The 24,580-nt window shown below is 54.2% G+C and overlaps 1 protein-coding gene and 1 non-coding gene across 3 annotated transcripts; one reads left to right on the top strand and one right to left on the bottom strand.

Moving 5' to 3' along the window:
• Positions 1-4,346: 4,346 nt before the first annotated feature.
• On the bottom strand, positions 4,347-4,437 carry TRNAR-UCU (transfer RNA arginine (anticodon UCU)). The gene is given in 2 exon segments: positions 4,347-4,382; positions 4,401-4,437. It is a non-coding gene; the product is annotated as a tRNA-Arg (tRNA).
• Positions 4,438-4,785: 348 nt separating this feature from the next.
• Positions 4,786-23,330, top strand: SLC27A4 (solute carrier family 27 member 4). 2 transcript variants are annotated; one of them, XM_012458029.2, is made up of 13 exons: positions 4,786-4,844; positions 6,748-6,914; positions 8,751-9,145; positions 12,373-12,531; positions 14,094-14,163; positions 14,265-14,356; positions 15,621-15,730; positions 16,007-16,216; positions 16,400-16,526; positions 17,855-17,992; positions 18,161-18,325; positions 18,412-18,558; positions 19,708-23,330. In XM_012458029.2, the coding sequence occupies exons 2-13, from the start codon at positions 6,754-6,756 to the stop codon at positions 19,863-19,865; spliced, it is 1,932 nt and encodes a 643-aa protein (XP_012313452.2). In that variant the 5' UTR covers positions 4,786-4,844; positions 6,748-6,753; the 3' UTR covers positions 19,866-23,330. The 2 variants fall into 2 exon arrangements, with proteins under 2 accessions (XP_012313452.2, XP_012313451.2); XM_012458028.2 differs by having other exon boundaries at positions 4,792-5,103.
• The last annotated feature ends 1,250 nt before the right edge of the window (positions 23,331-24,580 follow it).

The following is a 24,580-nucleotide window of genomic DNA, read 5'->3' as shown; positions in this document are numbered from 1 at the left end:
GCTGGGAATGGAGTCTGGTCTCCTGAGCATAGGGTGGCATTTGTGTTACCAGCTCATGATTGGAGAAAAATCAAACTGGCTATAGGTAACCACTTAACCAATGAGGGCCTACCAACTTCTGCCTAGAAACTTCCATTCTCCCATCTCAGTAAACCATGCTTGCCTTCATCTTGATCCCTGAATACACCAGGCTTCTTCCTGCCTTTAAGAACAGTACCATGTCCCCAGGTCATTACATTCACATATCCGCTCAAATGTCACCTCAGAGACGTCTTCCTGGGCTTCCCGGCCATCTGAAGCAGTCCCCAGTCACCCTACCCCTCACTCCACGCTATCATCTTCTGTTTATTATTTACTTAATTATTTTTTGAGATGGGGTCTCATTTCATCACCCAGGCTGAAGTGTGGTGCCACAATCACAGCTCGCTACAGCCTCGACCTCTTGGTCTCCAGGATCCTCCTATCTCAGCCTCCCCAATAGCTGGGACTACGGATGTGTGCCACCATGCCTAGCTAAGCTTTTGGTTTTTTTTTTTTTTTTTGAGACAGAGTCTTGCTTTGTCACCCAGGCTGAAGTGCAATGGCGTGATCTTGGCTTTTTTTTTTTGAGACTAAGTTTCGCTCTTGTCCAGGATGGAGTGCAATGGTGTGTGATCTCAGATCTCAGCCCACCGTAACATCCACCTCCCAAGTTCAAGAGATTCTCCTGCCTTAGCCTCCTGAGTAGCTGTGATTACAGGCATGCGTCACCATGCCCCGCTAATTTTTTTGTATTTTTTGTAGAGATGGGGTTTATCCATGTTGGTCAGGCTGGTCTTGAACTCCTGACCTCAGGTGATCCACCCCCCTCAGCCTCCCAAAGTGCTGGGAATACAGACATGAGGCACCGTGCCCAGCCCAAGTTTTTTTCCAATTAAAATTTTTTTTTTTTTTTTAGAGACAGGGTCTTGCTATGTCGGCCACACTGGTCTTGCACTCCTGGCCTCAAGCCATCCTCCTGCCTTGGTCTCCAAAAGTGCTGGAATTCCAGATGTGAACCACTGCACCCTACCCTTATTTTCTTTAGAGCAGTCACCACTCTGAAATGATTTTATTGAGTCGGGGGCGGTGACTCACACCTGGAATCCCAGAACTTTGGGAGGCCTGGTGGGGGCAGATCACCTGAGCTCAAGAGTTCCAGACCAGCCTTAACATGAAGAAACCCTGTCTCTACTAAAAATACAAAAAATTAGCCGAGTGTGGTGGTGCACACCTGTAGCCCTAGTTACTCAGGAGGATGAGGTGGCAGGAGCACCTGAGCCCAGGAGGTCAAGGCTGCAGTGAGCCATGATTGTCTGGTCAATAAGAGTAAGACCCTGTTGCCCAAGCTGGAGTGCAGTGGCTCGCTGTTGGCTCACTGCAACCTCCGCCTCCCAGGTTCCAGCGATTCTCTTGCCTCAGCCTCTTGAGTAGTTGGGACTACAGGCACGTACCACCATTCCTAGCTAATTTTTATATTTTTTAGTAGAGATGGGGTTTATCCATGTTGGTCAGGCTGGTCTTGAACTCCTGACCTCGTGATCTGCCCACCTCAGTCTCTCAATTGCTGGGATTACAGGCATGAGCCACCTCGCCTGGCCTAAAAACAATTTTTTTTTTTTTGAGACGGAGTTTCGCTCTTGTGACCAAGGCTGGAGTGCAATGGCGCGATCTCGGCTTACCGCAACCTCTGCCTCCTCTGTTCAGGCAATTCTCCTGCCTCAGCCTCCTGAGTAGCTGGGATTACAGGTACGCGCCACCATGCCCAGCTAATTTTTTTGTATTTTTTAGTAGAGACGGGTTTTCACCATGTTGACCAGGATGGTCTCGATCTCTTGACCTCGTGATCCACCCGCCTCGGCCTCCCAAAGAAAAAATTTTTAATGACAGTATTGTGATACGTGTGACACCAGTGAAACAAGCGCTGGGTGAGGGACAACCTATTCCACCTCACTTCCACCTGCCCTGTGTGTCCAGCTAGACTGTAAGCAACTCAAAGGCAGGCTGTCCTATTCTCTCTGTGTCCTTTTGCTTCTCCTCCTCAGCCCTGACCCGGTGTCTGGTGGTACTGCTTTGGTTTCTCCAGTGTCACAAGCCTAACTAAAGGACAGGAGGCGGCTGGTCACCAGCATCCTCCCACAAACTCTCACCTGCCCACTTGTTTATGATCTCAGTAGTTGATGTGAAGTAGTCATGTTTATACTCACAGATCCTGGTGCGTATAAGTTCAGAGCCTTCAATTCACTCTTCCTTTCACTCATTCAAGAAATGTTTACAGGCTGGGTACGGTGGCTTACACCTGTAATCCCAGCACTTTGGGAGGACGAGGCAGGCAGATGACAAGGTGAGGAGATCGAGACCATCCTGGCCAACACGGTGAAACCCTGTCTCTACTAAAAATACAAAATTAGCCAGGTGTGGTGGCGGGCACCTGTAGTCCCAGCTACTCAGGAGGCTGAGGCAGGAGAATCACTTCAACTAGGGAGTTGGAGGTTGCAGTGAGCCGAGATCGTGCCACTGCACTCTAGCCTGGCAACAGAGCGAGACTTTGTTTCAAAAAAAAAATGTTTATTGAACTTCTATTATTTGCCAAGCCCTGTGAATACAGAGATAATCTTCCTGTCTAGATCTTGATCCTGTATGTACTTTGTGCTCAATGACTCTATAAGCCACAATTATAAATAATGTAAAGCACTACTGCAAATGCTCCCCACAAGCCAGATGTGGTGGCACGTGCCTGTAGTCCCAGGCTGAGGCAGGAGGATCCATTGAGCCCGGGAGATTGAGGCTGCAGTGAGCCATGATCACACCACTGCACTCCAGCCTGGGTGATGGAGTGAGATCCTGTCTTAAAAACAAACAAAAAACCCAAATGCTCCCCACAAATGTCTATACCGATCCTGTGAGGTATTACTAATTAGTATGTCCCAATTTTTATATATAATTAGAAAATGAGTCTTGACCTTTCAACTGAGAAGTTGAACTCGATGCCAATGCCCATGCCCAGGACACTGCACATTCTGCCTCCTGAATGTGATACCCATGGAGGATGTGGTGCTTGAATTTACCCAACTCCCCAAAAGGATGCACCCTATGTTCCAGAAGAAATAGGTCTAAATCCTTATCAGACCAAAATTTCATCTTTTTTTTTTTATTATCACTATTTTGAGACAGGCTCTTGCTGCTCTGTCGCCCAGGCTGGAGTGTGGTGGTGCAATCTCAGCTCACTGCAACCTCCATCTCTCAGGTTCAGTGATTCTCATGCCTCAGCCTCCCAAGTAGCTGGAATTACAGATGTGCACCACCATGCCCAGCTAATTTTTGTATTTTTAATAGAGACAGGGTTTCGCCATGTTGGCCAGGCTGGTCTTGAACTCCTGAGCTCATGTGATCTGCCCACCTCAGACTCCCAAAGTACTGGGATTACAGGTGTGAGCCACCGTGCCCAGCTTATTTTTATTTTTTTGAGACAGGATCTTACTCTGTTGCTCAGGGTGGAGTGCAGTGGTGCAATCGCAGCTCACTACAGCCCCAAGTTCCAGAGCTCAGGCAACCCTCCCACCTCAGCCTACTGCGTAGCTGGGAGTACAGGCAGGAGCTACCTGGCTAATTTTTTTTTTTTTTTTTTTTTTCCTATAGAGGCAAGGTCTCACTATGTTGCCTAGGCTGGTCTTGAACTCCTGGGCTGAAGCGATCCTTATGCCTCAGCCTTCCAAAATGCTGGGATTACAGGCTTGAGCCACCACACCAGTCCCAAAATTTCTCTTTCTCTTTTTTTTTTTTTTTTTTGAGATGGAGTCTTGCTCTGTGGCCCAGGCTGGAGTGAAGTCATTCAATCTCGGCTCACTGCAACCTCTGCCTCCCGGATTCAAGCAATTCGCCTGCCTCAGCCTCCCGGGGATCTATTAATATTTAAGGACAAATGGCAACTGTGGATACCCAACATGGTGGATTAGCAAGAGACCAATTTTTCAGAGGCCAAGAGCCCTACAGGGCTAAGAATTTGGCTGTTCGCCTATGGTTCTTTAGGTGGCATGACAAATAAGGGCATAGGTCTATAGGTTAGCTGATTTGCTGCAAGGACCAGAGATCACAGGCTGAAGTTAATAAAGGGCCTCCAAATCTGTGTCCTTTGTGCCAACAGGTGTGCCAGGCTGCTCACAAGACACCGTGATATTAGAAAGGATTTCTCTTAGTCATCTGGACGCCAGGTTTATGGCTGTTTCGCAGCAAAGTTGGGTGTGACCTGTGATTTCCTTGTTCTATAGGGTCCTGGAGTCCTTATAAAACATGCAGGTGGAAGTCAGGGAGTAGGAGCTGTCAAACCTCGACTCTGGTGGGACTCGAACCCACAACCTTTGAATAACCACACCAGGCTCGGGTAGAAGTCCAATGCGCTATCCATTGCGCCACAGAGTCGGCTGCTAAACCCTCTCTACCCTCTCACCTCTGCCTGAAACTGCCCTCTTAGGGAGCTTCTAGGTGTGGTGCTGGATGTTTGCTGAACTCGGCTGGGGCGCGAACGCGTGCTCCGGGGTTTCGGCTGTGGTGTGGACGGGAGTGCTCCTCCTACACCTGGGCGCCAGGGATGGCAGGGAGGAGGACCGAGGTCGGCAGGGAGGAAGGGCCGGGGTGAAGCCCACCTGTCTCCTCTCATAGACTCCGGGGTCTCTGCGGCCGGGAGGGGCCGCGCGGGGTGGACTACAACTCCCAGCGTCCAGCGCGGCGGCGCCGCCCAAAGCCGTGTGCGCGCAGGGCGGGCTGGGGTCGAGAGCGCTGGGGCTGCGCTGCGCTGCCGGCTCTGCGGATTGCCGGCCGCGGAAAAGGTGCGGGAGGCTGTACCGCGGACTGGCACAGCCGGTTTGGGTTGCGGGAGGCGGGCGGGGGAGGAGCGCGGCGGGCGGGGCCGGGAGGCGGGCGGGGCTGGCGGGGTGGCCGGACCATGCAGGGCGCAGAGCCGGCTTAGCACTGCTGAGACCCGGGTCCGGGCGTCCAGGGACGGCTCATGCCCCCCGCGTTCCCCACTCCGCTGCTGCAACCCGAGCCGCATCTGGACAGGGCGCCGCGCAGCGGAGCTGACGCCGGGTGAGCACAGGCCGGGCGGGTGGGTTACCGGGTGGGGAAATGCGCCGGGCCGAGTTGGGCGAGGTAGCTGTGCCGACCCGAGGTTGGGGGCGCGCCCTGCGGCGCTCTCTCCCTGACAGACGCTCCGTTACGCTGTTGTCTAGGGGCGAGGGCGGTACGCGTGACCCGGGACAGGGGCCCGAGGGAACCAGTCACCCCCTTTTGGCCTCTTCTTGCCCTGTCTCCCAGCCTTCCAGGACGGGTTCCTGCCCCTCTGCTCTGGCAGGCTCTGGGAGATCTGACGACCCTGGACCCTGGCGTTGGGGTTGGGACTCTGGTTCAGTACCCCTGCCCCCGGCTTTTGCTTTTCGCAAGGGGGAGGGGGAGGTGGTGTGTCAGGGCTCCTTGTGGTCCAGACCGTTCCCTCATCCTGGCCTGGAGGCTCTCAAGCCCCTTCACATTCGTGACCTTCAGCTCCTCCCAAGAACAGGAAAACCCGGAGAAAAACAGTCCCATCAGCTGTCCCCTTGAGCAAGTCCGCAAAGCTCCAGGAATAGAACCCAAGAGTCCTAGCTTAGCCCCAGCCCATCCCCTGTAGCACAGTCGTTCCCCTCCCTCTAAGCTCCAGACCCCGAAGATTCACCTGGGTGGCTGTGTGTGTCTCTGTTTTGGGGAGTGGTGCCTTCAAGGTTCTCCTCGCCTCCCTCAATCAGGCTTTGCCCCCTGGGCGGTCACCTCTCAAGTACCTCCGGGCTCTAACTCGTTTGCTGGGTCGCCCTCTATCGACCAGCAGAGGCACTGCGATGCCTTAGCCTGTGGGCAGGGACAGAGCTGGGCTCCTTTTCCAGGGAGCTGCCCCTTTGAGTGTTTTGACTTGGCCTGGTCATCCACAGAACCTCCTTGGGTCTCTGGGTGGGGAGTCGAGCCAGAGGCTGTTTTTTTTTTTTTTTTTTTTTTTTTTTGTGAGACAGAGTCTCGCTCTGTTGCTCAGGCGAGATATCTCAGCTCCTTGCAACCTCGGCCTCCCAGGTTCAAGACATTCTCTTGCTTCAGCCTCCTGAGTTGCTGGGACTAGTGGTGTGTGCCACCAAACACTAAAAACACTAATTTTGGTGTTTTTAGTAGAGATGGGGTTTCACCATATTGGTCAGGCTGGTCTCAAACTCCTGACCTCATAATCCGCCCGCCTCGGCCTCCCAAAGTGCTGAGATTATAGGCATGAGCCACAGTGCCCGTCGAGCCAGAGGCTCTTAAGTCAGTACTCACCCTCAAGCCATCTGGTTTAGGGTCCCTGGATGTCAGAATAGTGAACTGTCCTGTTTTGGCTAAAAAGCCTCTTAAAACAAGTCTCACTACACCCATTGCACAGAGGGCAGAGACTAACGTCTAAAATGTGAAAGGATCTTGCCCAAGGTCACTTGAAGAATGGTAGGCAGAGATGGGACTATGAGATGAGAACCAGCTTCCTGCTTCTCACTCCTGGAATTCCTTACCTCAAGTACCAAGCCTGGGAAGGGACCCCTGTGGTCAGTCACCAGATTCAATATGGCTAAGCCTTGCCAGAGGCTGTCCACTTGGAATCACAGTGGTCTGGCTGCCTGGGCTGGGAGGTGGGAGAACTAGAGAGACGGGTGTTTGGGTCCACTAACTGCTCTGTGTCCACAGGCCACAATGCTGCTTGGAGCCTCTCTAGTGGGGGTGCTGCTGTTCTCCAAGCTGGTGCTGAAACTACCCTGGACCCAGGTGGGGTTCTCCCTGCTGCTCCTCTACTTGGGATCTGGCGGCTGGCGCTTCATCCGGGTCTTCATCAAGACCATCAGGCGCGATATCTTGTGAGTACCTGGTCCAGCCTTTCCTGGGGTCTCTCACACCACGATGGGCTTCTGGTCACCTAGGTCTCCTCAGGCCAGACCCCATGATCTCTACCAGCACAGGGCAGCTGAGCTGAGTCCCAGAACAGCAGCCTCTGCTCCACACCCTTCCTCTGGCGTTAGTACCTGGTACCTCCATCTCCAAGGTCAAAGTCTTCTCCCAGGGACTCTCCCTAACTTGAGGCTCCTAGGCCTCAGGCAGACTTGGCCTAGGACATACATTGAACACCAGGTGTGTTGAGACATCTGTAAGAGGTCCTGAGGACTCTGTAGTTTACAAGAGGGTAAAGAGGAACCCTGAGGAGAGACCCTGCCCTCAGGTTGGCAGGGGTACAAGATGGCACAGGGGGCACTGAGTTCTAAAGCAGGGCCCCTACTCAGATGTCTGGGAGAACCTACTCCCCAAAGAAGGCCAGATATGCACCAAGAGGCATCCTGTATCCTGTACCAGAAATACCTATTCCTGCTTGTTCCCTATTAGGTGCCAGGCTAGCTTTGGGGTCCAGAGAGGAATAAGGCAGAGCCTCTCTGCCAAGCTCAAATTAGTCAGGAGAAAGAAGGGGACATAGCATATCTGTAAACTGGCAGTGCCATGTGGGCAGAGACCCTAGCACAACCTTGCTCACTACTATGTCTCAGTACCCAGCACAGTAACCCACATTCAGCACAGGTAACTCAGCATTTGTCAATCTGGGTTGATTACAAAAGAAAGCACAGAGTGGCATACCCGGAAGGGCAGTAGCATGGAGAGGCAGCCTCCAGCCAGGGCCCTGGGAATCAGAGAAGGCCTCCTGGAGGAAAAGCGGCTGTTCTTGAGAGGTGCCTTAGTTGTGGTGGAAGGAGATGAGTCCAGCCAGAAGTCACAGCATCAGCAAAGGCATGGAGTCCAGGGCTGGGCATGGTGGCTCACGCCTATAATCCCAGCACTTTGGGAGGCCGAAGCACGTGGATCGCTTGACCTCAGGAGTTCAAGACCAACCTGAGCAACCTGGCAAAACCCCGTCTCTACCAAAATACAAAAAAATTAGCCGGGCATGGTGGTGTGCACCTGTGGTTCCAGCCACTTGGGAGGCTGAGGTGTGAGCATCGTTTGAGCCTGGGAGGCGGAGGTTGCAGTGAGCTGACATTGCACCACTGCACTCCAACCTGGGTGACAGAGTGTGACCCCATCTCAAAAAGAAAAAAAAGGTGGCAGGGTGGGATGTTGCCAAGTGAGTCCACAAACCTATTAAGTATCTACTCTGTGCCTGGCACAGGACCCAGAGGACAGAGTGGTGAATAAGACAGAAACCTGTCTCAGTGAGGCTCACAGGGAGAAAGACTGGACAGACCAGCAAACTTATTCTTTATTTACTGTGGTCATGCTGGGTGGGGGGAGCAGCTGGACTGTGGGAGGCCCCGAACAAGGAGTTTGGACTTTTACAGGAAGCTCGAGAGACCTAGGTTTCTGCTGGAGCAGCGGGCTGAGAGGGTAGGAGTTGAACTCTGGAGATAGAGAGGCCTGGAGTTCAAATCTTAGCTCAGCCACCATCCATGAAGCTTTGAGCAGGCCATGGCACCGTGAGAGCCTTGATTTCCTTCTGTGTAAGAGGAGAGGGGAATCATATGAATTCTCAGTGTTATTGGGAGGCGTCGGTGAGACAGTGCATGTTCCCAGCAGGAGCTGGGAGATGAAAGTATCATAAGGGGTCTAGCTCATGAAGCATAGGCTGGCGAGGCAGCAGCCTGGGGTAGGGTATCAGGACCCCCTCACTCCCATCCATGGCAGACACAGAGCCCTCTCTTGCTCCCACACAGTGGTGGCCTGGTGCTCCTGAAGGTGAAGGCAAAGGTGCGGCGGTACCTGCGGGAGCGGCGGACAGTGCCCATTTTGTTTGCCTCTACCGTTCGGCGCCACCCCAACAAGACAGCCCTGATCTTCGAGGGCACAGATACCCACTGGACCTTCTGCCAGCTGGATGACTACTCAAGCAGCGTGGCCAACTTCCTGCAGGCCCGGGGCCTGGCCTCAGGTGATGTGGCTGCCCTCTTCATGGAGAACCGCAATGAGTTCGTGGGCCTATGGCTGGGCATGGCCAAGCTCGGTGTGGAGGCGGCCCTTATCAACACCAACCTGCGGCGGGATGCCCTGCTCCACTGCCTCACCACCTCGCACGCACGGGCCCTTGTCTTTGGCAGTGAAATGGCCTCAGGTGAGCCCCAAGGGGGCGGGGGACAAGAGGAATCCCATGGGATCTTGCACAGACCACAACTCCCTTCCAGCCCTGCAGAGGCTGTGTGGGTCAGTGGTTAAGGGCATAGAGTGGAGCCAGATGGCTTAGGCTGTGCCATGAGTAAACTGGAGATCCTGGGAAAGGGACTGAATACTCTGAGCTTCATTTTTCTCATTCTTCATTTCTACCTCAATGTTTTCAAAAAGGTACTTCAGGCTGGGCACAGTGGCTCACACCTGTAATCCCAGCACGTTAGGAGGCCCAGGCAGGAGGATCCCTTGAGCCCTGGAGTTTGAGACCAGCCTGGGCAACATAGTAAGACCTTATCTCCACTAAGAAACTCTTGGCCGGGCACGGTGGCTCACGCCTGTAATCCCAGCACTTTGGGAGGCCGAGGCAGGTGGATCACGAGGTCAAGAGATCGAGACCATCCTGGTCATGGTGAAACCCCATCTCTACTAAAAATACAAAAAATTAGCTGGGCCTGGTGACGCATGCCTGTAATCCCAGCTACTCAGGAGGCTGAGGCAGGAGAATTGCCTGAACCCAGGAGGCGGAGGTTGCAGTGAGCCGAGATCGTGCCATTGCACTCCAGCCTGAGTAACAAGAGCGAAACTCCATCTCAAAAAAAAAAAAAAGAAAAAAGAAAAAAAGAAACTCTTGTTTTGAGACAGAGTCTTGCTCTGTCACCCAGGCTGGAGTGCAGTGATGCAATCACAGCTCACTGCAGCCTTGACCTCCCAGGGTCAAGCAATCCTTCCACCTCAACCTTCTGAATAGATGGGACCACAGACATGCACCACCATGCCTGGCTACATTTTGCATTTATTGTAGATACTCAGATTCGCTGTGTTGCCCAGGCTGGTCTTAGACTCTTGAGTTCAAGTCATCTACCCGCCTTGGCCTCTCAAAGTGCTGGGATTATAGGCATGAACCACCATGCCTGGCCTACTAAAAAAGTTTTTAAAAAATTAGGGGGGCATGATGATATGCACCTGTAGTCCCAGCTACTCAGAGGCTGAGGCAGGAGGATTGCTTGAAACTAAGAGGTCAAGGCTGCAGTGAGCTATGATTGTGCCACTTCACTCTAGCCTGGCAGACAGTGAGACCCCCGTCTCAAAAACAAAAAAAAGAAAGTCCAGGTGCAGTGGCTCACACCTGTAATCCCAACACTTTGGGAGGCCGAGGTGGGCGGATCACTTGAGATTAGGAGTTCGAGACCAGCCTGGCCAACATGGTGAAACCCCCATCTCTACTAAAAATACAGAAAAAATTATCCAAGAATGGTGATGCCCACCTGTGGTCCCAGCGACTCGGGAGACTGAGGCAGGAGAATCGCTTGAACCCAGGAGACGGAGGTTGCATTGAGCCGCGATCGCACCACTGCACTCCAGCCTGGGCGACAGAGAAAGGTTCTGTCTAAAAAAAAAAGGAGACTTCACCTGAAGCACTGGCAACATGGCTGATGTTAGGTGGCCCCTCAGCACAATGGTAACCATCCTTGTGACTTATAAGGCTACATCTGGCTCATCTGTATAATGGGAACAAAATTAATTCCCCACTTATCTCACGGAGCCTGCATTTTATTTGCTGCCACATTGGGCACCTGTTTTTTTTGTTCCCTGCCAAGATGGAGTCTTGCTGTGTCACCCAGGCTGGAATGCAGTGGTGTGGTCTTAGCTCACTGCAACCTCTGCCTTCCAGGTTCATGCGATTCTGATGCCTTAGCCTCCTGAGTAACTGGGGTTACAGGCACACGCCACCACGTCCGGAGACGGGGTTTGTTGGCCAGGCTGTTCTTGAACTCCTGACCTTAGGGGATCTGCCCACCTCGGCCTCCCAAACTGCTGGGATTATAGGCGTGAGCCACCACACCCGGCAGAGCAGTTCTAATCTTCAAAAGTCCAGGTGAGGTAGGGATCTTGGTTTTATGGATGATGAGCCTGGGGTTCAGAGGATATGAGGAGCTCACCCAGAGTCACACAGTTGATAAGTGGCAGAACTAGGGTTTGATCTTCAGTTTGACCACAGCACTCTGTTTTTTCTGCCCACTCTATTGTGGTTGTGGGATAATGAATGGGGAAGTCAATAAGATGCTGAAAGGGGGCTGGGTGCGGTGTCTCACGCCTGTAATCCCAGCGTTTTGGGAGGCTAAGGAGGACAGGTCACCTGAGGTTGAGAGTTCAAGACCAGCCTGGCCAACGTGGCAAAACCTTGTTTCTACCAAAAATATAAAAATTAGCCAGGCGTGGTGGTGCACGCCTGTAATCTCAGCTACTCAGGAGGCTGAGGCACAAGAATCGCTTGAACCCAGGAGGTGGAGGTTACAGTGAGCCGAGATCATGCCACTGCGCTCCAGCCTGAGTGACAGAGTGAAACTCTGTCTCTGTCTTAAAAAAAAAAAAAAAAGCTGAAAGGGGGCCAGGTGCAGTGGCTCATGCCTGTAATCCCAGCACTATACTTTCGGAGGCCAAGGTAGAAGAATCTCTTGAGCCTGGGGAGTTCAAGACCTGCCTGGGCAACATCGTGAGACCCTGTCTCTATTTTTAAAAAGCAAAAAAAAAAAAAAGAAAGAAAATTTTAAAATGGTGCTGAAAGGGGAGAGGGAAGAGGCAGCCAGGGGAGAGGAGAGCGTTGGGGAAATCAAGAGGAAGCCAGGGAGGTGGCGCCAAGCCGACTAGCGCTGCTCCATGCCCAGGCGGGTGGTTATATGATGCCTATGCAGCACATAGGGGAGCCTGAGAAAAGGTTCCCACTCGGAAGGGGATGGAGGGCCACTGGCCTCTGATCCGCACTCCTCGCTTCTGTCCGGTGCCCCGCAGAGTAAGTAGCGTGGGACAGTGGGTGAGAGCCCAGACCTTGGTGTGAGGTGGAGCTGGCATTGCAGTCCCAGCTCCAACATATTCTAGCTGTGAGCAGGTCCTCTTAGAGCCTCAATCTTCTCATTTGTAAGAGGGGCTGTTGTTTGTCCCTCCTTCCCAGGGCTGTGAGATCAGGGAGGGCAGGCAAAGCGCCCACTCTGTGGTTACCTGGTGGCTAATGGAACTGTTGCCAGTGCCCCTGTAAGCAATGAGACCCAGGTGCTTCACCACCTCTCCTCCCGCCCAGCCAGTCTCCTCAGCAACATGGCCAGCCCTGCCGGGAGCAGAGGTCCTGGGAACGTGGGGCTTTCTGGCCTGCCTGCTGACTGCCCTGTCTCCCCACAGCCATCTGTGAGATCCATGCCAGCCTGGACCCCTCGCTCAGCCTCTTCTGCTCCGGCTCCTGGGAGCCCAGTGCGGTGCCCACAAGCACAGAACACCTGGATCCTCTGCTGAAAGATGCTCCCAAGCACCTGCCCAGTTGCCCTGACAAGGGCTTCACAGGTGGGCTCCCTCCCCTCCCCACAGAGGGGCTCTCACACAGGCCCTGGACAGAGCACTGGCCTCAGTGCCAGAAGGCAGCTTTTCTGGAAATGTGCCATGTGCCTGGAACATGTCACATCACCTCCCTTTTTCCATCTGGAAAATGGTGACAGTAAGCATGCGCCACTCCAGGGTTACTGTGAAGGTGAAACGAGCTGATGTGTGTCACTGTGCCAGATACAGGAGCTCACAAAGTCCAGTTCTTTGATTTGTTGAACAATCCTTTATTGATGCCTAATGGGCAGAATCCTCTGGACCCCAGGAACCTGCCTGATCTGGGCTTTGGTTGGGGTTGGGTGGGAGGGTGGGTGAGGAGCAAGACTCGTTGAATATTCATCAAGCACTTCTTTAGTGCAGGACACTGCAGGATCTCCAGCTGTGAGCCTCTCCCAGCGCTGTGTGCTGCGGCCTCCCAGACCCTGCCTCCAGGCAGCCTCCTGAGCCTCTCACCCCTCTTCCTCTGTACTCTAGCCTACCTGGTTCTTCTGCTCTTCTCATTCCCTTTCCTGTGAAGACACATGGCCCAGTGTCTCAGAGCTTGGGCTGTCAAGTCAGATCCCAGTTTATATCCTGGCCCTGCTGCTTCCCTGTGTGAATCATGACACCCGCCCTGCCCTTGGAGCCTCAGTTCCCACAGCCATAAAACTGGGGACAGTAACACAACCTACTTTATAGGGTAGCTTTGAGGGTTGAACAAAATACAGTGGGGCCAGTCCTGAAACTAGGGTGTGGCAGGAGGGGCTCAGTAACTGGTCATTGCCATCAGCACGTTTAACTTCTCTCTTGTATGTAAATCTGGTCTCTCGGGTGCATTTGTCAGCTGCTTGAGGTCAGGGACTCTGGCTGGGTTGCGGCATCCAGAGAGCGTGAGGTGTCACGGCAGGTGCTCTAAACATGTGGAGTCTTCCTGTGGAGTTCCTGACCTCCAGGGAGCCTCCAGCCTCCTAGGGCTGAGCCTTGCATAGAAACTCTGATGTGGCAGTCCCACTCCAGGGCTGCAGAGTGGGACAGATAAATGCTCAGCAGTACGGAAGCCTCCTCAACACCCCACTTCCTGCAGCTAATGCCTCGCTGTGCTCTATGACTTGGGGCAGGCGTCACCTCCATCGGGAAGCCCACCTGGCACCACCTCCCCTCCTGCAAACTTGGGCCAAATGTGGCTGCCGGGTTTCAGCAGGTCCTGTGCCCTCCCTCGGCACTTGGTGCTTAGTATTGGAATTTCCAGTGTCCTCATCTGACTGTTCACTGAGCTGTGACTGCCAGGAGGGTTAAGCCTGTGCCCATCTTAGTCACTGATGCATCTCCCCCCAGGGCCTAGCACAGAGCAAGGGCCCAGGAAATGTTTGTTGGAGTGGATGCCAGGGTTAGAGCTGAGTAGTGTCTGAGGTCATCAGAACAGGCTTCCTGGCAAGGGTATGATGGGAACAGGTGTTGAAGGGGGCACACCTGCAGGTGTCCGTCTGTGTGACCCTGTGCCCAGTCCTGAGCTGCCCCCTACAGCCGCTTGCATCTGTTTTCTTTAGATAAACTGTTCTACATCTACACATCGGGTACCACAGGGCTGCCCAAGGCCGCCATCGTGGTGCACAGCAGGTAAGGGGCAGGTGCCCAGGGTGAGGTAGGCACAGGCAGGGCTGGGGATCCCCTCCTGCCTTTCCAGGACTCACCCACCCTTCGGCCCTGTGCCCTCCCAGGTATTACCGCATGGCTGCCCTGGTGTACTATGGATTTCGCATGCGGCCTGACGACATCGTCTATGACTGCCTCCCCCTCTACCACTCAGCAGGTAACTCGGGGCCTGTCCCTCAGCCTCCAGCACCCCCAGGTCTCTAAGAGCCCCAACCCTGTCAGGCAGTAGAAACACATGAGCTTTGGGCCAGGCACTGTGGCTCATGCCTGTGATCCCAGCACTTTGGGAGGCCAAGGCCGGGTGGATCACTTGCAGCCAGGAGTTCAGGACCAGCCTGGCCGGCATGGCGAAACCCCATCTCTACTAAAAATACAAAAATAAGCTGGGTGTGGTGGCATGCACCTGTAATCGCAGCTACTTGGGAGGCTGAGGCATGAGAATTGCTTGAACCTGGGAGTCAGAGGTAGCAGTAAGCTCAGATCATGGAACTGTACTCTAGCCTGGGTGACAGAGCGACACCATCTCAAAATAAATAAAAATAGGCCGGGCACAGTGGCTTATGCCTGTAATCCCAGCACTTTGATAGGCCGAGGCAGGCAAATCACAAGGTCAGGAGTTCAAGACCAGCCTGACCAACATGGTGAAACCCCGTCTCTACTAAAAATACAAAAAGTAGCTGGGCATGGTGGTGGGCACCTGTAATCCCAGCTGTTCAGGAGGCTGAGGCAGGAAAATCATTTGAACCCGAGAGGCAGAGGTTGCAGTGAACCAAGATTGCGCCATTGCACTCCAGCCTGGGCGACAGGGCGAGACTCTGTCTCAAGAAAATAAATAAATAAATAAATAAATAATAATAATAATAATAAATAAAACAAGATTAGCAGGCATGGTGCATATGCCCATGTCTCAGCTACTGGGGAGGCTGAGACAGGAGGATCACTTGAGCCTGGGAGTCTAAGGCCAACCTGGGCAACATGGTGAGACCTGTCTCTAAAAAAATGTGTTTTAAATTGAAAAAAGGGTAAGCACACCAGCCTCACAGTGTGTGTGGCAGTGTCCGACAGGGCCTCTCGGCCTGTCTCATATTTCAGTTTGTTTCCACAGATATGCATGGCATTGCTGCTTGTTTGTAGGGGCTTAAGGGGAGACAGAGCTTGAATAAATATAGCTCCTGCCCTCCAGGTGCTTACAGTTGGGTGTATATGTGAGTTGGGGGAGCAGGAGTGCAGCACGAGGGAAGAGCCTGGTGATGGAAGCCAGGGAGGCTTCTTGGAGGAGGTCACCCAAGGCAGGCAGATGTGAGATGCAGAAGCCTGCAGGGCAGAGCAGGCCTGCCTGGCTGGATGGCAGTATCACAGGTTTAGGGCCAGGGGAGGGTCTTTATCTCCCTGACCCACAGGGGCCATCCCTCTGCCTCCAGGAAACATTGTGGGAATTGGGCAGTGCCTGCTGCACGGCATGACAGTGGTGATCCGGAAGAAGTTCTCAGCCTCCCGGTTCTGGGATGATTGTATCAAGTACAACTGCACGGTGAGCGACAGCGGGAAGGGTGAGCTTTCCCTGTCCCCTTGTTACCCTCTTCCCAACCACACTTCGGGCGTCTATCTTACAGCTGAGGTGGCCAGTCATTCCAAAGGGCTCATTTGCAGCAATGTTCCCATTGTTCAGATGGGGAGACTGAGACCCAGAGAGGGAAAGAATGGCACGGCCAGCCCCTGGGGAGGGTAGGGGCTTGAGGGATCAGGAGAATCCTAGTTTAGTGAGAGCAGCCTCTGGAGTCTGAAATCACACCAAGTCTACCCCCAGATTGTGCAGTACATTGGTGAACTGTGCCGCTACCTCCTGAACCAGCCACCGCGGGAGGTGGAAAACCAGCACCAGGTTCGCATGGCACTAGGCAACGGCCTCCGGCAGTCCATCTGGACCAACTTTTCCAGCCGCTTCCACATACCCCAGGTGGCTGAGTTCTACGGGGCCACAGAGTGCAACTGCAGCCTGGGCAACTTTGACAGCCAGGTGCGGCCAGGCTGGGGATGGGCAAGGCCACTGCAGGGATGGATGGCCATGGAAGGCACTGGACACAGAGGGGACGGCAGAGTCCCAGCATGAGAGTGTGGGTGCTGGAGTCCCACCTCCCCATCATTGTTCAATTTTGGGCCCATGGTGGGAGAGCCCAGGCCCAAGTCTTGGCCTTTGCAGGTGGGGGCCTGTGGCTTCAACAGCCGCATCCTGTCCTTCGTGTACCCCATCCGGTTGGTACGTGTCAACGAGGACACCATGGAGCTGATCCGGGGGCCCGATGGCGTCTGCATTTCCTGCCAGCCAGGTCTGCCACTTGGGGGTCAGAGAGGGAGGGACTGGCCTGAGAAAGAAGGAGGCCAGATGTGTGCAGATGGGGAGCCCTGTTCTGGCCAGTGGCCATCACTTAGCTCTGCTCTTAGGGCTGCAAGTTACTCATTTCTTTGTGTATCCACCCATTCATTCATTCACCATTCTATCTGTCCATCAGTGCATTCATTCTTTTTTTTTTTTTTGAGCTGAAGCCTCACTCTGTCACCCAGGCTGGAGTACAATGGCGTGAGCTTAGCTCACTGTAACCTCTGCCTTCTGTGTTCAACCAATTCTCCTGTCTCAACGTCTCAAGTAGCTGGAATTACAGGCACACGCCACCATGCCCAGCTAGTTTTTATATTTTCAGTAGAGACAGGGTTTCACTATGTTGGCCAAACTGGTCTCAAACTACTGACCTCAAGCAATCCACCTGCCTTGGCCTCCCAAAGTATTGATATTACAGGTGTGAGCCACCACGCCCGGCCTCATTCATTATTTTCTTTTTTTTTTTCATTATTTTCATGTTGACTCCAGATGACCCTGAGTCCAGGCTGCTTGAGATTGATTCTGGCTCAGCTCCTTACTGTGTGTTGTGGGCTAGTATTCAGCCTCTCTGTGCCTAAGTCCCTTTATCTACAAACAGGCTGATGGTAGCACCTGCCCACGAGGCTGGCCTGAGAATTGTGCGTGGTAAAGAACATAAAACTCTGAGTGGGTCGCAGCATGGAGGAGGGGCTTGGGGCGCTGGCTTTGTTAGGCTGTCCCCGAGGAGTCTGACCCCTGTTCACTATGTTCATCTTCTCATCAGTTTCAAGAACAGACATCATTGGATCAGTGTGTCCTACCTGCCAAGATGATCTCCTGGCGTGGAGGAGGGTGGGGCATTTCTGTGGCAAGCAGCGTGACTCAAGTCAGATCAAGATGCAGAGTACAGGCTGGGAGTGTTGGCTCACACCTGTAATCCCAGCACTTTGGGAGGTCAAAGTGGGCGGATCACCAGAGGTCAGGAGTTCAAGACCAGCCTGGCCAACAGGGTGAAACCCCATCTCTACTAAAAAAAAATTTTTTTTAGAGATTAGCCAGGTGTGGTGGCATGCGCCTGTAGTCTCAGCTAGTCAGGAGGTTGAGGCAGGAGAATCACTTGAACCCAGGAGGTGGAGATTGCAGTGAGCCGAGATCACACCACTGCACTCCAGCCTGGGCAACAACAGTGAAACTTCGTCTCAAAAAAAAAAAAAAAAGAGGCAGGGTCTATCTGGTGACAGAGGACAGGTGGGAGAGAGGCTGCCTAGGCCAGATCCGACCCTGCCTTCCCCACCTCAGGTGAGCCGGGCCAGCTTGTGGGCCGTATTATCCAGAAAGACCCCCTGCGCCGCTTCGATGGCTACCTCAACCAGGGCGCTAACAACAAGAAGATTGCCAAGGACGTCTTCAAGAAGGGGGACCAGGCCTACCTTACCGGTGGGTGCGCAGCCTGTCACAGCCCCTTCCATGGGTTAGGGTAGGAGGAAACCGTCTCCCACCTCCAGAGGACACCTTCCCAGGACTCCCCCAGTCCTGGCCCTTGTGGTCAAATCCTTGACCCAGAGTTGGCCAGCCCCAGCCCTGCCTCATCCAGCCCCTCCCTAGGTGACGTCCTGGTGATGGACGAGCTTGGCTACCTGTACTTCCGAGACCGCACAGGGGATACGTTCCGCTGGAAAGGCGAGAACGTGTCCACCACCGAGGTGGAAGGCACACTCAGCCGCCTGCTGGACATGGCTGACGTGGCCGTGTATGGTGTCGAGGTGCCAGGTATGTGCGGGCAGCTGCAAGGTATGGGTGGGAGGCACCACCCAGGGGCACCAGCAGCTACTCACTGTCCACCCTGCCGCCCCCAGGAACCGAGGGCCGGGCCGGAATGGCTGCTGTGGCCAGCCCCACTGGCAACTGTGACCTGGAGTGTTTTGCTCAGATCCTGGCAAAGGAACTGCCCCTGTATGCGCGCCCTATCTTCCTGCGCCTCCTGCCTGAGCTGCACAAAACAGGTGTGTCCCGCCCCTGCTCCAGTTCTCGGATCCCAGCTTCCGTTTCCTTCTAGAGAGACCTGGTGGCTGTCATTTGACTTCTGCACACAGCCTGGCCGGGCAGTTGGTAAAGTGACCTGCCTGTGTAGAGGTGAGCAGACAGGGCTGGCAGAGAGAGAGACACACACATTGATCCTTAGTAGAACAAATGTTATGTGCCAGGCACTGCACTAGGCCTCGGGATAGGGGTGGCGAGCTCTAACAGGACGTTTGCCTTCTTGGAGTTTTAGAGCAGGAGAGGGGCTGGCCTACGACAAAGCATTTCAAAGATAAAGAATGAACCACATAATCTGTGATGAGATTAGAGTAAAACAGATAAGAAGAATGAACCACAGAGCAAGGTGACAGGAAAGTGAAAGGAGGGACACTTGGGATGACTAGAAGGCTCCTCTAAGGAGGGGATGGTTCAGTGAAGACCTGAATGAAAGGGAGGACTTTAGGCCGGGCACGGTGGCTCATGCCTGTAATCCCAGCACTTTGTGAGGCCAAGGCAGATGGATTGCCAGAGCTCAAGAGTTTGAGACCACCCAGGGCAACATGGTAAAACCCCATCTCTACACAAAATATAAAACTTAGCCAGGCACAGTGGTACGCACCTATAGTCTTGGCTGCTTGGGAGGCTGAGGTGGGAGGAATTGCTTGAGCCCAGGAGGTGGAGGCTGCAGTGAATTGAGATGGCATTACTGCATTCCAGCCTGGGTGATAGAGAGAGACCCTGTCTCAATAAAAAAGAAAAAAAAAAAAAAAAGGGAGACATCACAGTCAGAAGACCTGAGTTCTGGTCCCCACTCTGTTGTCACTCAGTGTGTGACACTGGGCATGTAGCTTCCCTTCTCTAGGTCTGTTTTCCCATCTGCAAAGTAGGGATGGGTGGATAACTAGCGGCTATCCCCATGCCCCAACTTTGCCATGGCTGCTCTGAGAAGCAGTACGTTAGGTAATAGATGGAGCATTCTTTGCAAACTGTGAAGGACTGTGCCTCATCCTCCCCCACTTCCCCTCCCATGTTTGTCCTCCGGCCCTGCCCCCTGCCTTCCTCAGCACTGGTGGTCGGATTCCTGGGAGCTCAGGCTCCTCCCATGCACTGAGTCTTCTTCCCTGCCCTCCCAGGGACCTACAAGTTCCAGAAGACAGAGCTACGGAAGGAGGGCTTTGACCCAGCTATGGTGAAGGACCCGCTGTTCTATCTAGACGCCCGGAAGGGTCGCTACGTCCCGCTGGACCAAGAGGCCTACAGCCGCATCCAGGCAGGAGAGGAGAAGCTATGATTCCCCCATCCCTCTGAGGGCTGGCGGATGCTGGATCCGGAGCCCCAGGTTCTGCCCCAGAGGGGTCCTGGACAAGGCCAGACCAAAGCAAGCAGGGCCTGGCACCTCCATCCTGAGGTGCTGCCCCCTCCATCCAAAACTGCCAAGTGACTCACTGCCACCTCCCCAACCCCTCCAGAGGCTTTCTGTGAAAGTCTCATGTCCAAGTTACGTCTTCTGGGCTGGGCAGGCCCTCTGATTCCCAGGCTGAGACTGACGAGTCTTCTCAGGATGATGTCTTGGGTCAGGGCAGGGAAAGGACAAGGGGTCACCAAGCCCTTCCCAGAGAGCAGGGAGCTTGTAAATGGGATCAGGGCAGAAGTCCCCAGGAAGTAACAGAGTGGGCAGAGACAGTGGTAGCCATCCATTGGGTAGCAAGAGGATCCTAGCCCCAGAGCTGCCCAAGTTCATTCGGCTCCACTGCCACCTCCAGGAGGGGAGGAGAGGACCTGGTGTCTGTAGGTGACCCTGATGCCCCATCTACAGCAGGAGGTCAGGACTGCACCCCTGGTCTCTCCCCACTCCCCCATTCTCCTCTTGGGGTGGCTGCCTGGCTGACCCTCAGGCAGGGCCTTTCAGTCCTTGTGAGTCTGTGTCACCTCCATCTCAGTCTTGGCCTGGCTATGAGAGGAGGAGGAATGGGGGAGGAGGGGGCTCAGGGACCAATAAACTCTGCCTTGAGTCCTCCTAGCCTGTGTACAAGCCACCCGAGCCCACCCTGACCCCAGAGCCCCACAGCCCCGCTATGGCCTCCTCGACCTCCCCCCCACCAAACTCCTGGCCCATTCACCGCTTCATCTGTTCATTCACTCATCTAAACCGAGGCTGCAGCAGGTCAGATGTGCAGCCCCTGCCTTCAGTGTGCTGGTTCAGGTGGGGGCAGTGCCCATTCAAGTCTGGCAAGGTGTTTAACAGTGTGGGCTTGAAAGTCCAAACCAGTTCTGTCGCCCTTAAGTGTGTGGCCTTGGGCAGATGACTCAGTCTCCTCGCCCATGAAATGGGATTCATCAGTTAAAAGGATTCAGGAACTGAATGTGCCATCAGGAGTAAGGGGTTTGAGGGGAAACCCCCTCAGGCAGGATCCTGACTCCGCAGCAGTTCTATCTGCCTGAGGTGTATTTTCTGAGTTCTTTAGGGGCTGGAAAGATCTGCAGGGGTGGGGGCTGCTGTGAGAGCCAAAGCAAGGCTGCCTGGCAGCCCGGCCAGAGGCCTGGGAAGCTTCCCGGAACAGTCAACACAGCTGCCCCACCAGCAGTGCCAGTGGAGAGCCAGCTGTCTCCTAGGCCCTGGTGAAGGAGTCACACTCAGGCTGGAAACTCACTGCCCAGTGGGAAGGGGTTCCAACGGAGCCCAGCGTGAGGGGCAGGGGGGCAGTGCGAGCTCCTGCGCCTTTATCTCCACTGCGGGCTTTCTAAGGAAAGAACCAGAACTTGGAGGTTTTCAGTCACGTGGCCAAGGCCACACAACAAGTAGAGGGGGCTGGAATGGAGCCCCTGCCCTTCCTGCCACACCACCGCGCCTCCTGGTGCAGAAGGTGAGGGAAGCCAGAAAAGCCTCCATTCCACGCATGCCTGCAGAGCCGCCTCAGCCACACCCCGGGCCAGCAGCTGACAGTTCAGGCAGAGGGTGGCCAGGCTGAAAGCTGGGGTGCCTCCTGGGGGAGTGTACTTGGAAGGACAGAGGAGTTCACTGCTTGTCTCGGGAGAATTCGGGGTGCAGGGGCAGAACTGGAGTCGGGGGCGGGGCCTTGCGGAGCGATGCTGAGTGGCGTGGCGTGGCAGGCATGGCTGCTGTGCCTGAGAGTGGCCAGCAGAGGGCGCATGGAGCTTGGAGAATTCACTCCTGGCCTTAGCCGAGGGAAGCCTGGAGAGGCTGAGTCTCGCCTCATCCTCCGAGCAGGTACCATACTCAGAGGACCCTGTGGCAGGCTTCTGAGGGCCTGAATTTGGTTGGCAGTGTGGCTTTGTGTCTTTAACCCTCAGCAGTGAGTTCTCCACAATAGGAAGAAGGAGCCCCCAGAAGGGGGCATTCCTTGCTCCAGGTTGAACACAGTCACCTGAAGGCAGTATGCCGGTGATTAAGGTGGTTAAGCATGGGGCCTGGGCCTGATGCTGGTGTCCGCTCAATGCTTGGTAGTTAACAGAGAAAAAGGAGATATGTTTTGATTTCAAGACCTAAGACGGCTAAGTTTCCCACTTCTACACTGGACCCTACCACAGCCCCTCCATGATGGAGAGTCCTGGTGGGCCTGTGACTCCTCCAGCTCTCAGGTCTGCATCTGATCATACCTCAGCCATGGCCATGTGAGTCATCTCCATGCATGCAGCAGGTGCTTAATACATGCTTGTGACGTTCACTGACAACAATAGCTACTGTTGCTCAGGCATTTCCTGACATTTACATAGTGCTCCACAGTTTACAGAACATCCTGTAAGTTCATCTGTGGAGCAAATTCTAGAGGCCTACCCTGTGCAGAGATGGCAGGGAAGTGCCAGGTGAGCAAGATAGAGACTTGGGTCCTAGATCTGCCCTCAGGGAGCCACGGTCTCCAGAGAGGTGTGTGTCGAGTAAAGAAGCCAAGGCTGTGGGCTTAGCTGCACCTAACCCAGCACACTGGCTGGGCGTATCGTGGCCAGGGAGGGCTTTCCAGGAAGATTGTTCCAGATGGAGGGAGCAGCCACATGTAGAGGCCTGGAGGTCCAGGGCAGATTAAAGAAGGACAGGCATGCCGGGCCCAGGCGGGCGGATCATTTGAGGTCAGGAGTTCAAGACCAACCTGGCCAATATGGTGAAACCCCATCTCTACTAAAAACAAAAATTAGCCTGGCATGGTGGCAGGTGCCTGTAATCCCAGCTACTTGGGAGGCTGAGGCAGGAGAATCACTTGAAACCAGGGAGGTGGAGGCTACAGTGAGCTGAGTTCATGTCACTGCCCTCCAGCCTGGGCGACAGAGCAAGACTCTGTCTCAAATAAATAAATAAATAAATAAGGACAGGCAGCGAGGCTGCAGGGTTGGGGAGGAGGGTTACAGTTGACGTAAGATAGGAAAAGTGAATCCTTTGTGGGTACTTCTGTTCGCATGCCTCTAGAGAAGAGGGAGCTCTGGAGTTCCAAGTATCAAGTCGAACCCACTTCCTCAGGCTCTCCTTAATGACCACGATGTACAGCGCACTTCTGTGTGAAAAAACCCCATGGCAAAACGCTGTGCAAAGCGCTTTCTGTGCTGCATGATTTCATTAAATCCTCCTATTCAAAGCAGGTTCTATTTTTTAATTTCTTTTTTCTTTTCTTTTTTTTTCTTTTTGAGACAGAGTTTTGCTCTTGTCGCCCAGCTTGGAGTACAGTGATCTCGGCTCACTGCAACCTGCACCTCCCGGGTTAAAGCAATTCTCCTGCCTCAGAGTCCCAAGTAGCTGGGAGTACAGGCGTGCACCACCACGCCTGGCTAATTTTGTATTTTTAGTAGAGACAGGGTTTCACCATGTTGGTCAGGCTGGCCTTGAACTCCTGACCTCAAGTGATCCACCCACCTCGGCCTCCCAAAGTGCTGGTTTTACAGGTGTGAGCCACCGCACCCGGCCCAAAGCAGGGTACCATTTTTATCCCCATTTCACAGATCAGGAATTTGAGGCTCAGAGAGGCAAAGTCTCTCCAAGGACCACAGAGCTTGTGAATGGCAGAGCTAGGAGGAAAGTCCCCTTCCCTGTGCCTCAGTGTTCCCATCTGCAATCTTTCTGCTCCAGGGGTGGCTGGAAGGGGCCAGCCTTACACGCTCCCGGAGGTCCAGCCGCCCTCGGGACAGCCAAGTGGCTGCCCAGGCCACTGCGTGGTGTATCACTTTCAGTTCCTGGGAAGAAGGTTAAATACCTCCGAGGGGCCCATTGAGGCTGCAACAGCAAAGGAGGGGGTGACTGAGTGACTTTCAAAGGGGCCTGAAATGCGTGGCCGGCCCCTCCCCCCAAGGAGGGGGCCCTGCTTCCTCCCGGCCTAATGATATTCTGGGCTCAGCCCTCGTCTTTGGCGGCAGTTTAACCCAAGCCGGGGCGGATTTCTTTCTCACTGATCTCAGCTTGACACCCAATTAGCACAAGAATGGGAGGAGGAAGCCTGTGAGAGGCGCCTCCCAGCCTCCCGGGGAGCGAGAGGGGCGCAGGCGGGAAGACAAAGGACAGCAGGCAGGGGGGCACCCGCGCCCTCGCCTCCCCCACCGACACTGCCATTGTCTCCCTAGGAGCTTCAGAGAGGACAGAGGCCTACGCCCGGGCTGGCCAGCCTGCTGGAGGGGACAGGGCATGGGGCCCAAGCTCCTGTTCTGCGTGGACCCAAAGGGAAAGCCTTTGGGTGAGGCTAGTCCAAGGGGAGGCAGTGAGGTCAGTGTGCAGGGGCAGGGATCCCAAGGGCACAAAAGCCTCGGCTGAGGCCTCGCAGGTGCTCAGGCAAGCCATCCGTTTGAAGTCTCAGTGCTCTCACCTGAAAATGGGATCATGAAGAGTCCCTGTGAAGAGTCAGTTAGGGGGTGTGTATAATGCACCTGGCAGGTGCAAAGTGGGCGTGCAATAAATACTCTTTGAAAGATGCTAAGCTAATATTGTTACTAACTGAAGGGTGGAGTGGAGTAGGCTTGGGTCAGAAGGAAGGACTTTATCAGTGACAGCTGGGCATCCACAGACTGGGC

The sequence above is a fragment of the Aotus nancymaae genome, unplaced genomic scaffold (genome assembly GCF_030222135.1).
Source record: "Aotus nancymaae isolate 86718 unplaced genomic scaffold, 86718_ANA_hifiasm-v0.15.2.pri h1tg000003l, whole genome shotgun sequence".
NCBI classification, from domain to species: domain Eukaryota; kingdom Metazoa; phylum Chordata; class Mammalia; order Primates; family Aotidae; genus Aotus; species Aotus nancymaae.
This window is presented reverse-complemented; position numbering and strand designations above follow the sequence as displayed.

Bases quoted from the DNA above. Each gene is read 5' to 3' on its own strand.
- SLC27A4 (XM_012458029.2), top strand. From the start codon at position 6,754: ATGCTGCTTGGAGCCTCTCTAGTGGGGGTGCTGCTGTTCTCCAAGCTG. The intron at 16,217-16,399 runs GTGCGGCCAGGC...TGGCCTTTGCAG, and splicing joins TGGGCAACTTTGACAGCCAG to GTGGGGGCCTGTGGCTTCAA. The intron at 18,559-19,707 runs GTGTGTCCCGCC...CTGCCCTCCCAG, and splicing joins GCCTGAGCTGCACAAAACAG to GGACCTACAAGTTCCAGAAG.